Below are 13,812 nucleotides of genomic sequence, written 5' to 3'. Positions count from 1 at the left end.
CAGGCAAACCCGCCCTGCCTGCTGTCCACCGTTCAGTACATCAATAATTTCTACGCCAGCCGGCTGAGTGGGGAGGAGTGCTATTGGTGGATGCAGTTCACCGCGGCGCTGGAATTCATTAAGACCATCGACGATCGCAAGTGAAGCAGAACAGCCACCTGTATGGGCAGACTGCGGGGGAAGGAGCCGGGAGACTGGGAGACTTCCCAACCAACTGCTCCCTCTGCACAGCTTATGAAACCTGGCCCTCAGCCTGCTCTTTATTTGTATAGCTTGTACATAGCCAGAGACATTGAAAAATTACAAAATATATATTACTGTACGTACGTGGACAAATCCAGGTTTTAGCCGTGGTGGGGGGGGGGTAAAAAAACGGCCTGGGGCAGGGGGGGTAATTGGCAAGATGTTGAGCCCGATTTCTTCTTTGTTTTGTTCAATCATCACTTTGGGGTCTGTATTAGGAGCTGTATATATACACATGATTACTAATATGACATTAAATCAGCCTAAAACAGAAATCCTGTACAGTAAAGGGACCAGACTTCCCCGATGTGACCCCCCACCCCCCCCTAGCGAGTGGGAGGGAAGGGCTTCCAATTAAATTACAATACAGAGTTCATTAAGTGCGTCGTTACGTGGGGACTGATGACGCTCAGATCAGTTCACAGTAGCCACAGTGCTCGTGAGATTAGAATATCAAATGGTAGGGCAGCTTATTCAATACTTCATCGTATTCCCAAAAAAACACAAGCGACAATTTGGACATAAGGGCCCACATATTTATATGAAATAAAATGTATTTATTTCTAGAATTCTATTTAAATGCTTTGTTTATCTCATTTTTTTTAAAAAAAATGCATATCATGCCCATTCAAGATGTCTGAGGCAAGTGCTGTTAGTCTGTCAGAAGAGCTTGAGCTAGTAGCAAGGCACCTTAGCGACGAGCGGCCCTTGAGGTGGGGGCTGCTGGGAGATTGTCGTACGGGGTCGGCTCGTGCACACAGTGGTGGTGGCATTTATGTTGGAAACAGTGCCTTTGGTGCGGGGCGCTCCGTACAGGTCCGTTTCTTTTTCTTTTCTTAACCCAGCATAGGCATTACCCCCCCACACCACACACACACACACACACACTCCAATGGACCAACCACGCCTCACCACATCACTGATTGTCACGGCTGGGTCCCTTTAATGCACTTGAGTTTGAACAAATATCCCCTCTGGTCTCTTGGATCCTACCTCAGAGCTGAAACCAGTGAGCCTGACATCAGCCTGTATGCAGTAACTGTCCTGCATTGGTGCACCACAGAGTACCGGATCATTTTTGCACTGGTTTAAAAAAAAAAGAAAAATAGAAAAAAAAAGACTAAAGTGGTGCGGGGGGGGGGGAGGTAGGAAACTGAGCTGCTGTGATGCTTTTTGCGCTCACTCTTAATTAACACAAAGACGTTTTCTAATCTCACAGCTGAGATGCCGCATGTGTCCACGTGGGCAGACTAGTGAACCATTGGATATTAGCTCTCTACCTCCTCATAGGTTCAACAAAGGGAGTCGTGTTTATGTGCACTTATATTTCTTTTCTCTCTCTCTCTCTCCCAGTTTTGGCGTGCTGTGATCTCCCAGTGTCATTGTGTCTTTCCAGTTATAGTACAAGCATGCCTTTAATTATCCAGAAATGACTAAAACTCATCTTCTCTTGAAATCCTCTGCTTCGGTTTTTGTTCTTTTGTGCACACACTTGCCACGTGTATCATAGTTTTCGACGATCCTTGACTTTTCACGGCGAGTGACCTGACAGCACAATACACAGTAGGATTAGAAGAGCAAATAATCAACACTATTGACTTGTTACTGACTTGCAGTTTATGCTAAGGTGGTCGGTGTAGCGCGCGAGTGCGGTTTTGATCCAGTGCGCGTGTGCGAGATGATTGTGCGGTTGCTTTTGACCGTCTGCCTCCTCTTGCATGAAGTCCTCGGATGGTCTGCACGTTCAGTCATGGCCGACAGCAGGGCGGGATTAGTATCCGCCACAGGCCGGTGAGTGCAGCTGCAAGAGGACGCACAGCTTCTCTCTGTGTCCGTGATACCTGCGTGTCGGAACACGGTGATTTATTTTGCACAAAACAGATGTGTTTTCCTGAACAAGTGGACAGGGAGCAGCGCACGCCGGAACGCCGTTCCTTCAGGCCTGGACAGTGGTTTGAAACTGTTCCAGGAGCAAAGTTAGGCTGCTGATGGTTAACTCCGTGCAGCTGCTGCACATCCCAAACGTCGTCAGCCCGTGAGGTCCTTGCAGAGTCAGTGTGATGAGAAAACCATGCACTGGAAAGTCAAGTTGCAGGTTGCATCTACACTAATTAGTTTTACGTGACGTCATTTTAATTGGCAATACATATTCCACAGATGTGATGAAATTATTTGGACCTGGCTTACGTATCCTCAGATCGCTCGGTGACCCCAGTGAAGTGGGAACGCCACGCACCGAGGCAGCGTGACTGTGGGCTCGGCTGTGGTTGGCGGGATTCGAGCGCCCAGCCTGAAGCTTCGCTGCTCTGCTCCCTGTGCAGTTGAGTCAACAGTTTGACATCCTAACATCTAATTTGAACTGTAAGCTTGCACAATGACATGCGGGGAAAGCCGGTTTGTCTTTACTGTGATTAATGCATTATGTAATTCTTTAAAAACAATAAAAGAAGCAGAAGTTTTTTTCCCATTCTTCTTCTGTGGCTCCACTGCAGAGCGTGGTTTCCTGCTGCGGCTCCTCTCGGACGGTTGCAGGTATGCGTGGCCGACAGTTCACACAATAGAAGAGACTGTGGGGGGAAATTTATGCGTGGAATATAATTGTTAGTGGGGGCAGTGGAGCAGCATCATCCAATCTAGCAGCCACAAATAGCAACCTCTCAGCAAACATTTCATTACTGCTGACAAGTGTACGGCGGATTGTAATTGGAGATATCCCCTCATCTAAAAGCCCTCCTTACTTCACCGATTGCCTCCTCTAATACTCATCTCTTTTTTTCCCCTTCATCATAAACTTCTTCGTGGGGTGCTTTGTGTCCCCTGATGATATCTCGCGATTGTTAATTTAAATTCAAATTGTGGTGTGTGAAGTTAATTGGTTGCATAAGCCAGTGGCTGGATGGGCCAGATTTGCAGATTTGGATCTTTTGACGATGTGGCACCGAGCTGATCTGAGATACAACGAGACTTGCTTTCGTTTTGTACTCTGCTGCTCCACATGCTGTGATGTTCTTCTTCCCGTTGCTGCTGTCGGCTCCCTCAGTGGTGAAAAGCTGACCTCACACATGAGCTATCAGCGCCGGGAGTTAGTCGTCCAGGTGCTGGCGGAAGGATCAAGTGAAGAAGAGGAGGTTTGTGTCGCTCGCAGACGAGCCTGAGGTCCCTCCCACACCTGCAGGGCTGCGGGGTGACAGGTGATGAGTCCAGCTGGGGCCTCCAACAGGACGTCACGCTTTGGTTTGGTACTTCCTGTTTGTGAGGGAACCCTGGAAATCACTGACGTCCTGCAGGCGTCACTGAACGCTGAGCAGCACGTGGAGTTTACAGCGCAACAGAAACGTTTCCGGTCGCATCATAATGGGAATTAATTCACAATTACCTGTAATGGGCACTGATGGGAAGTACTAAGAAGTTACTCAGGTACTACTGGTAAGTACAGTTTTGATGTGCTTCCATTTTCTGCTACTTTTTCCCACCAGATATCCCCCCCCCCAACACACACGTGTAACTGACACCTTAAGTTACTTTGCAGGTTCAACATTAAAGAGCACATCGATACATCAATAATAATAATCCAGTTACTCTCCATAATGACTACTTTTGCTACATAAAGCACTAAAAACTGAAATGCACCACTTTTACTTGTAGTATTTCTACTCAAGTACAACATCTGAGTACTTTGTCCACGTCACAGCAGAGGCGATTAACCAAAGCACAACTGAAAGCCCGGCATCCAGTGATTTTAGCTTTCTTCCGGTTCACAGATCCAGGACCAGCAGCAGCAGCAGCAGCCCCGTGGATCCCCCGTGTGCTTCACCCTCCGCGTCCTGCAGATGGCAGACGCGCCATTTCCGACAACGGTGTGCAGATCTGATCTGAGAGCGGCTCAGACAAAGAACACCACGGGGCACGACGGCTTGACATTTAAAACCAGTGGGGCTGGCTGTCTGGGAGTGCATCCGTTTGCTTTGTAGAGGACATTCGTCAAATTCAAGCGATTGTTAGAATTATTGTTATTATTATTTATATTATCAGTGTTAGTATTCGTATCATAGTGTGATTATGGCGGTCATAAAACACACTTCAGTCTACATAAACAGACTGAATACTTTTCATTGGTTGCTGAAGGTTCCTCGTGGCATTTGGCTTGATGTGTGGAAAGAGTGAGAAGAACAAGCGCGCGCCCCCTCTCACGTGCACTGTGCGCGTCCACGTGCGCGCACGGTGCATCATACCTGGTCGGAGTAATCACCTGCTGGTGGCGGGAAATCTTCTCTGAGGACAGAATACCACAACACGAGGCAGCAGCACGTCAGTGAAATGAAGTGCAGGAGGAGGAGGAGGAGGAGGAGGAGGATGGGGTCTAAATGAACAAAAATGTCAAATACACATATTAAAACTTAAATGAAATCGCCTCAAGGATGCAGGCAGAGGATGAGATTAAAACTCAAAGGGATACCGAGAAGTCTGCGAGCGCCCCGAGGTGCTGAGACTGTAAGAGATGCTAATAGTGAAAGTGATTTTCTGTGATAATATCAGCTTAAACTGCACAGACAAAAGGGCTGCACGGTTTGAGATTTGTGTCTCGTAAGAAATAAGAGAAAAGCTCTGCTTCATTATGTGGTTGCCATGGAGAGTCGGCATTAAACAACAGCCATCCTGTGGCATCCACGTGCGCCTTCACCGCGCGGCTAAAGCCACTGGGTTCGGTCTGGGAAGGCAGACCCTCCACGCGTGTGCCGTTACTGCTCACCACAAAGGATATCAATTAGGCGAAGGTGTCAGTTACAGCGGCGCTTCTGAGGCTGCCACTCCTGCCTTATATTGTGCTTGTATCATTAGAAAAAGAACAATTTTCACGTGTGCAGCTAATCACCTGAGAGCGCGCGCATGTGCGTGTGTGTGTGTGTGTGTGGGCGGTGACATCAAATTGAACCGTGGAAATGGAACAGGAATTAGATGCACTTAGCCATCACATGTTAATGGCAGCAATCAACAGCCAATTACCCGCCGTACTTGAGTACCTTGACAAGTGCAGGTGTACCCTGCAACTAACACGGGCCTCTTCGGTGCATTTCCATAAATTCGACAGTAAACTCCCGCTCTGATTGAGCATGAGCGTGTTTCATCGAGGTCTGCAATTAAGCGGTATTGTTAGGAAAGTTGTGTCTCGTCAGGAAGGAAAGCGGCCTGAAGGGCTGCGTGTGTTTTACCCGCGTGTGCGTGAATCGATGTTTGCTCACGTGAAAGTGAGGAACGTTCCTGTTGGAACCTTTCGGGATCGGTGCTCGTGCTCGGTGCGGTGGTGTCGCTGGCTGGCTCAGCTCTCCTCGTCAACACGATCCGGGCTCAAGATCTGCTGCTGCTGATGGTGATGATCTCTGTCACCGGGGCGGATTTCAGGCCTCAGCTCTGACTGCTGCCCTGACAGGTCGAGGAACACACACACACACACACACACACACACACACACACACACACACACACACACACACACACACACACACACACCGCGAGGTCGACGTCCCACCATGACCCACTTTGATTATTCTGTCCTTAAGCAACAGGTGACGGGGGCTTCCCCCGGATGTCATCTGTGTCGTTGGCCCCTGTTCAGAGACAGCACTCAGGACCCACGGAGAGCCGGCTGGCAACCTGCCCGATCTACAAGTGAGCTGTCCTATCACTGACATCAAGTAAGCCGAAGATGTCACGTCTTCATCTTGTGAGAGTTCAGTCCCGCCTCTCAGGATGGATCAAGCTCTCCGCCGCCGCAGAGGCAGATCAGCGTGGCGGGTCGTGCGGTGCCTCCTCCGGGGAACGTCTGCTAAGATAACCCTGGGGACACAAGCGTGCGTAACAAAGGCTGCTTTATTGGTGATCATGAAGCAATAAATTGCCCCAAAGTGTGTGCGTGTGTGTGTGTGCAACAAGCCCTCACCGGAAGCTGAAGTGTATGTTGCTGTCTAAGCGTGTCCGTCCAGGAGCAGGACTGCGGCCTGGCGTTCAGGCTGTGGGCCACCTGGTGGTCAGTGCTGTGAGCTGCAGCAGCTGCTGCACAGACTCCACACACAGCCAGCCTAAAGGAGAAAGAGCACGGGCCTATTATTAATGTGATTTTTTTTACATTATTATTATTTTATTTTAATTTCAGTTTTTGAAATGGAAATATTCTGGCTGGGAGAATGAACATGTTTTTATTGTTGGTCAACAGTTCAGTAACAGACAGACGGTGACTGATAGCACAGGCTTCGCATGAATCCAACATATTTTATAATATGTGATATAGTCCAACATGACCATTGACAGTCCATTAGCTTTTAAGAATGACCTGTTCTCTCCCTCCTTTTTCTCCCACTTTTGTTTGCCCTCGAGCTACTTGACTTGTTCTACTTGACTCCTGAACCATTTTAATATCAGGCTGCCACGGGTTTCCTTCCTGTGAGCCAGCGCCTTCATATTTCTGTTTCTGCCCTCCCACAACCACAGATAAATACCGCAGTGCTGAGGTAGACTCCACCAGTGGATATTAATAGAGTTAGTGACCCTGTTAATGCTGCCTTCTGACACGGAGGAGAGGACTGCGAGGAGCACAAATGTTGAGAAAATATTTTGGATTAATCTGATGATTCTGTTTGTGTAAATACAACAAAAGGACACCTGAGTCCTCCTGCTGCTGCTGCTGCTGCTGCTGAAGGAGGGCATCAACAGACCGACCTGAGACCACAGCTTCAGTTTAGCCTGACTTCCGGTTGCACTTCTGACGTTGCACCATAACGACACGTTTAATTTTGTCTCTGCGCGACGTTAGAAAAGTCAAAAGAGCCAATATGACGGTTCAGTTTTGTTTAGAGCTAAACGCAACAGCTAGTTAACAGCTCATATTAATCGCTTCTGAAATGACATCAATAAAGCAGCCCAACGGAAAAATGGCAATTAAGCATTTATTGGCCCAATGTGATCAGAGTTGTCAGAGGTCATGTGCACACATCGATGGCTGTGTGTGTGTGTGTGTGTGTGTGTGTGTGTGTTACATGTGGCCCAACTCTCCTCTTTATGACAAACAGCCTCTTTAAAAGGTGCTGCAGGGCTCTTAGGCTTTGCTCACTCACACTGAGGAGTCCACAATGCTATATATTAATTAAGGGTTTCAGAAACGATAATGGTGACAATAAAGACAGTCCTCCCTCTTTGTCCTCCGCGTTGTGCCGTCAGACAGCATTAGGAGGCATCTGAGAGGAGGCGGTGGGGGGAGGAGGGGGTGGAGGAGAGATGGAGGAGAGATGGAGCTCCTTCTCTCCGGAATGTAATCTCCCTGATGTTACATGGTGCAGCCTAAACTGATAAATTGCAGATTAAATGGCGGCCACACTCCACTTCACCCTGCAGCCTGCACCACACCCCCTCAGTTCCACACATTTTTGCTATTCACTGCCTTCTTGGCCTGTCAATTCTGCCTAATCGTGAGAGGCACTAAAACACCAGGTCTTGACAGAGCCAGATCAAGAATGATGAACATCTCTCAATGGCAAAAGACTCGTGCTCCTAACTCTACTAGAAGGCTCGCATCACTTATGCAGAAATCAGCGGCGTGCCAGCATCCAGGAATTATGCGTGCTGACAGGAGATGCATGAGGCGCGCTTTGTGCGGCTGGAGCAGCCTTGACAAGTTATAGTTAACTGCAGCGGTGGCGACCCCGAACACAAAGGATACAGCGGCTTATTAATGGTGGAGCATCCATGTCAATAATCTCTGCTTTTGGGTTGTGTCCAGAGTCATGCATCTTGCCATTACAAGTGGCACACACACACACACACACACACACATCCTCGGTGTGTATCCTCCGTGGGGCTCGTGGGCTGGAAAGCTTTTCTTTTCCTATAGAATGAAAGGTGAATATAAATATCAACATATACACCTGTGTTTAATTATTTATCTGTTTTCTCAGGAAGCCTGCCTGGGGGAGGCGCCCCCTCAGCCTAATCCATAGGCATGAATACAAAGACATAAGTCATTAAATTCCTAACCGCATGTTGCTGATGTCGTCTCTGGAAATATTTGTAATGTATATTCTAATTTTTCTGAATAAATTAGGCAGAGATGCATTTCCATGTAAATTTATTCAAGGCGAGAGGAAGAGGAGAGTGGGGGGTGCGCTAAGATCTGCCAGATTATGCATAATTGTAGTATTGTAGCCCTCATTTCTACATCCAGCTCCGTATTGCGTGGTCATTAAATTCTAAAATAATGGCAACCTCACAGCTTCTCCGTCCTAATTGCCCCTTCCATACAATTGCCTCCTCGAGACAATATGATGAAGTGTGCTGCAGGACGTGTTAATAAGATGGCCTTTCTCTGTGAGGTGGACAACGCTCGCTGGAGTGTCGGTGTCACACCAGGTGGAGTGACTTCCTTCACTCGCCGTCCCTCTCATCCACTCACCTTCGCTTTCTCTTTCTCGTCACTGCCGTTTGATGTCCTCGAGGCAGCGGCAAGCGACTGAGCTCCTGACATATCAGGAGGAAACTGGGATTTCAGCTTGTCTCCACTCATCCCAATATGTGCAGAAATCAAAGAGGGGAAAAAGGCTCATTAATAAAAAAAGACGTGTCTCTAATCCACTCAGAGGCTGGGAGGAAATTTTTTTAATGAAATGCAACACGTTACCTAATTGCACGAGCTGCACGAGGAGCACAGCATACATTTCAAAGGAGAATAAGCATGAATTTCAAATGCAGTATCTCTCAATTGAGAGCAGAGTGGAGTGAGAGCGATGCAAAGGAGAGCTCAGCCTCTGTGATGATGTGTGAAAAGGTCGAGCTCCTCGCCCAGCGTGGACTTTTGCTCATTACCTTTCATTTGCCAATCTTCCACTTGATACAGAATAAACAAGCTGAACGCGGTGTGATGATCTTCAGGAGGAACCAGCATTTCCTCATCCGGGCGTGTTCGTAAACACACGTCTCAGACCGGAAAGCTTTAGTTGCACTCGCCTGATAGAAGGTTATTATAATGTGTTTAAAGTGTCCCCCGGTGGATATTTTTTTGTCCACCACGCTGAGACTTGGTTGGACTCAAATCTGTGGTGCAGCCCCTCACACGCACACACACACACACACACACACACACACGCACACGTAGCCTCACACCACCTCCTCTCAGCTCAGTCTCCTTCTGACGCTCAGCCGTGCTTCATCTCTGCTTCCTTAAAAGCAGAAATTAATGACAAGCACAAAGCTGCTCATTTATAATTGCTTCATTATACTGTTGTGTTCTCTTGACAATAATGGTGTTGCTGGTGTTTTTCTAATTATATGGCTTTTTTTTTTTTTGTTTTTGCTCGTTATCAAGGACTTCAGGTAATTGTGGAGAAAATAATGACTGCCTGCCTGCCTGCTTGTTCTGTCTCTCATGGATTGCACATCACAAACAGTCTCGGTGCAACCCCAGAGCCTCATGGAGGAGGGCCGACTGCGTTTATGCTGCTAGTGGCTCAAGCGTCTCTAATGACTAACTTGTATTTGAGTGTTTAACTCGAGCTTTATGACAGATTACAAGCAGCGTCTGTTCCTGTGGAATCACAGCCTCTCCGGCCAGCTCTCACTACCTGTTTGTTCTCCTTGCTGACATGTTGAGATGATGGTTTCAAGGCGGTTTGTGAAATCATCACAAAATATAACGTGGGAGATTTACGTTGAGTCCATCCAGAAGAATCCAGGGTTCGAGTGGCGTTTGTGGCTCAGTTTAAACTCTGTGGTTAAAGGTTAAATAATATGCAACATTCACTACCAAACCAGAGCACCAACATCTCAGTCTAATCTCATCTCAGTTACTTTCAGAAACATTCAGTATTTTGTGCAATGTTTAGCTCTAAAACTAAACCTTATGGCGAGCTGGCCACCATTTTGTGCTCTGCTTACAGTCGGAGGCTCACTAAACTCATAAATTACTGTAAAAACTGTAAAATTAGGCAGTGCTGATCAAATACGACTCGACGTTGTGTTACTGCATGGCTCATTTCTCACCTGAAATGTTGTCTGGAACTTTCTGTAGTGGACTGATTAAGAGAAAGTTTCTCATTCGGCCGCCATGTTGAAAACACACGTGGAGGATTCAATGTTCAAGCTCAGGTTCACACACACACACACACACACACACACACACACACACCACTATCTTTATTGTTTGCTGTTATTTTAATGGTCAAAAAGGGAAACATCATGAATTTGGTTCTATGTTAACAAAACATCAGTCCAATGAAATACTGACGATGTTTCATCTTTAGGAGGGACACAAATTGTCTTTTTCTTTGTTTTTGTTTAAATCTGCTGTCATGGGAAAAAAGACAATTGGTGCTCTTGTACACAAATCCTATAGATTAAATTTAGTCTGTTATGGGTTGGATCTCAGAAAAAAAAACAAGAAATAGTCTTCCCAAACACGTTAAAGCACAGATGGATAATCTGCACCAAAGCCCATTCTGTGACCACATAAGAAGTCTCAGGTCTGATCTGCAGCAGTGACGATAACATCACTAATATTGCTGTCTGTGTGATGCGATTTCACTCAGCTGTGGGGAGATTAGTGATTTGCATTTAATACCCGGTGTGCTCTGCTGTTCCTTTTTCATGCAACATTGCCGGATATGGATGATGACATTATAATAATTAAAGAACATTATGGACAGAGGGCGCTTTGCTGTTGCTACTGCGCGTAATGGCGGCCAACACTGTTATTTCTATTTGAAGAACGCATCCAAGTGTGAAATAATAATACTCCCTCCAGGAATACCATTGTCATATTTTATTCGTCAGAGCAAAAAGATGAAACGGGAAGAAACATAATAAAAAATGAACTCTAACTCTTCATTTCCATCCTTTGTTTTTTTTTTAATTCTGCTGTTGCAGCATCCAGCACCGCTGCTGTCTGAAAACCTCAGAGGCGGACTTAATTAGTTGCTAAGAGAAAGCTGCCAGTGGTGGGGAGCGAAGAGAGTGGGGCAGATTTTAGTTTGCTCTGAACTTTGCTAATTATCAGGTAGGATGTAATTTTCTCCGCTCCCAAGAGGCGCCCAGCAGAGAGCTGCACCGACTGAGAGGAGAGAAACGAGGCTTAGCCCACAGAAAGCATGAAACACTGAGCCTTCCCAACAAATCCTTTCTCTGACTATTTCTTCTCCCTGATCACTAAGAGTTATTCTTATTCTGCCATTTCTGCAGCCGTGATTAGAGCCTAATGCTGTGACACCACCTGAGAGGGTGTGGGAGACGACGTTTGCACAAAGCGGTGATCATGGACAGGTGGAAACAGGACGGCTGCGAGTGGGGAAGGCAAGCGCAGGGCGTACATCATTTATATCCAGCCATGTCTGAGCAGTGACAGGGACTGTGTTTAGCAGGTTCCTATCCCACATGCATCACATTACGATTCTGAAGTGCCTCAGACGAAAGAGGAGGTTGAATTGCCGTTGACCTGAGTGAGCTAAAATGACATAGATTCAGACAAATAGAGCACTGAGCTGAGCGGGAAAACAAGATGGATGTCTAGTGGCAGCACATCTGCACAGGCTCACTCCCTTCCCCTCTGCACGTGTGTGTGTGTGTGTGTGTGTGTGTGTTTGGTGAGCACAAACTTTTGACATTTTCCCCAGATACACCACATCTAAAGCCGTGTGGCTGCACACTTAATAGGCTTGCGTGCATGCAACTTAAAAGTCGGGATATTACGCAATTTCTCAATTCCCAAACACACATTTCTTCTAATGTTGACTCAGAGAGGATCCTTTGACTGCACACAACTTTGACATTAAATTTAAGGGCTACTCAGAGAGATCTCTCTGCCTTCTAAAATGTCAGTGTGAAGTTTTCAGGGCGGCTTTTTTCTTTACAAGCCTCTCAGTTTAAATCTTGGCAGACTCTTCTGTGTGTGAGTGCATCTCCATGGCTGCGGCGTCTAATATGCACGCCCCAGTGCATTGAGAAAGAGAGTACTTCTTCCTCACTGGGTTTAATTGTCCCTCAGAGACCTGTGGAATTGGAATCTAAGTGGAATACCAGCCTCTTTCTCCAGCCTCGCCCTCCCTACACCGCCACCGCCACCACCACCCCCCACTTTCTCTTCCTCTCTCTGGGCCTGGAAGCGGGCATTCGGAGACTCTTGATTTGGTCCTGTCTTTATTTCATCACAAGCGTCTTCCCGGCCTGCTCCTCGCCGTGGTGCTTTAGCGCCACAGCGTTCAGCTTTATTAACCCCCCTAAGCAAGAAGTACCTAAGGGAGGTCAGACACTGGTCGTTAAAAATCTATTGTGACTTGTCTGAAAAATGAATAAATGAGCACATTATTTCCACCCGTTCGGCGGCCCCGCTGCGCTGTTTGTCTAATCAAGTGCGGGAGCAGGCAAAGTCAACCAGGGTTGACATGCACATTTTATTTAAGTTTTTGTCTGTCAGAGGAGTTTAAATGTGTAATGAACAAAGGAGTGGTGATTTGAAATATAATCCCATTACACTGATGAAATTACAAAGACGGCGAGAGTTCACAAATCATGCTCATTGTTTTCTATCATGAGCGATGCCCCTGTTGAGGTTGTGGCGCGAGGAGGAAGGGCAGAGCGTGAATGAATAGTGACAGCACTGTAAGGGGATCGGGAGTGCAGCATGGCCCGGGCCTCGCCGCGCCTGCCTGTGATGGGAGACGCTAAAGGGCTCTGTTCCTGCCTCCAACGTGGCTCGGGATGAACCCATTAGAACCGGCCCAGCACCAGATTACGGCGCCCGAGCGGAGGTGGACGTACTTTGTAAGAGATTCTTGGAGTCTCTTTCCAAAAGTCTTCCTGACAAATGGAGATCCAGAAACAGCTTTGACCCAGCGCTACCAAAGATGAGATTTTCACACTAGAAGTTATGCTATCAGGTTATGTATTATATTGTTTTCATGACTGTACCGTGCTGCCATCGCTGACAGTTGTTTACATCTCCACCAGTGCCACCTGAGGATGGACAACATCAAGAAGTCGTGATTGAACTGTTTGTTTCTCCTTTCCAGTCAAGACTGTAAGATTTTGTCTCAAGGATTAATATAGCTGTGCGTGCAGAAGCTGCAAGGAGTCGTTTGATGTCTGCCTTTGATAAGGAGGGTGCTAACAGTGAGGCCCATGGCTTAGAAAAAGTTGCATCTAACTCCAGGAAAAAAAAAAACCACTGGAGAAACTTCTGTTTTACTTTTCTACAGCTTTAATTGGGAGCCTCATATGCCCCTTAAACAACATCATCTGAAGCTAATAAGACTTAAAAAGTACATCTGGCTCTAAAATGCTTACCATTTTTAACACTAATGAACTGAGGCGTGCAGTAGAGATTGCCAAACTGCGGGGAGACATACAGTATATTCTGGAGAATTCCCCCGCTGCACAGGAGCTCATAAAACACATCTGAAGACAGGAACTTGTATCTGGTTATTCGTGTTTAATTGGAGGCGCTGAGTGATGCAAACTAGGTTTTAATGCCCTCCCCTGCTGCCTGACTACAAGTAGCATCGGTGTTGCCGCCCCTCCTTTTCCATCTATCCTTGC

General features: G+C 46.9%; 1 protein-coding gene across 5 annotated transcripts in view; it reads left to right on the top strand.

Moving 5' to 3' along the window:
- gapvd1 (GTPase activating protein and VPS9 domains 1) overlaps positions 1-2,712 on the top strand; it is a 28,881-nt gene extending 26,169 nt beyond the window's left edge. For all 5 annotated transcript variants that reach the window (XM_046386813.1, XM_046386816.1, XM_046386815.1 and 2 more), the window contains one exon: positions 4-2,712. In XM_046386813.1, the coding sequence (XP_046242769.1) occupies positions 4-144 (141 nt within the window). In that variant the 3' untranslated portion in view covers positions 145-2,712. The remainder of the gene's footprint in view (positions 1-3) is intronic.
- The last annotated feature ends 11,100 nt before the right edge of the window (positions 2,713-13,812 follow it).

The sequence above is a fragment of the Scatophagus argus genome, chromosome 4, assembly GCF_020382885.2.
Source record: "Scatophagus argus isolate fScaArg1 chromosome 4, fScaArg1.pri, whole genome shotgun sequence".
NCBI classification, from domain to species: Eukaryota; Metazoa; Chordata; class Actinopteri; family Scatophagidae; genus Scatophagus; species Scatophagus argus.
Note: the sequence above shows the minus strand (reverse complement) of the source record. Positions and strands in the feature narration are given on the sequence as shown.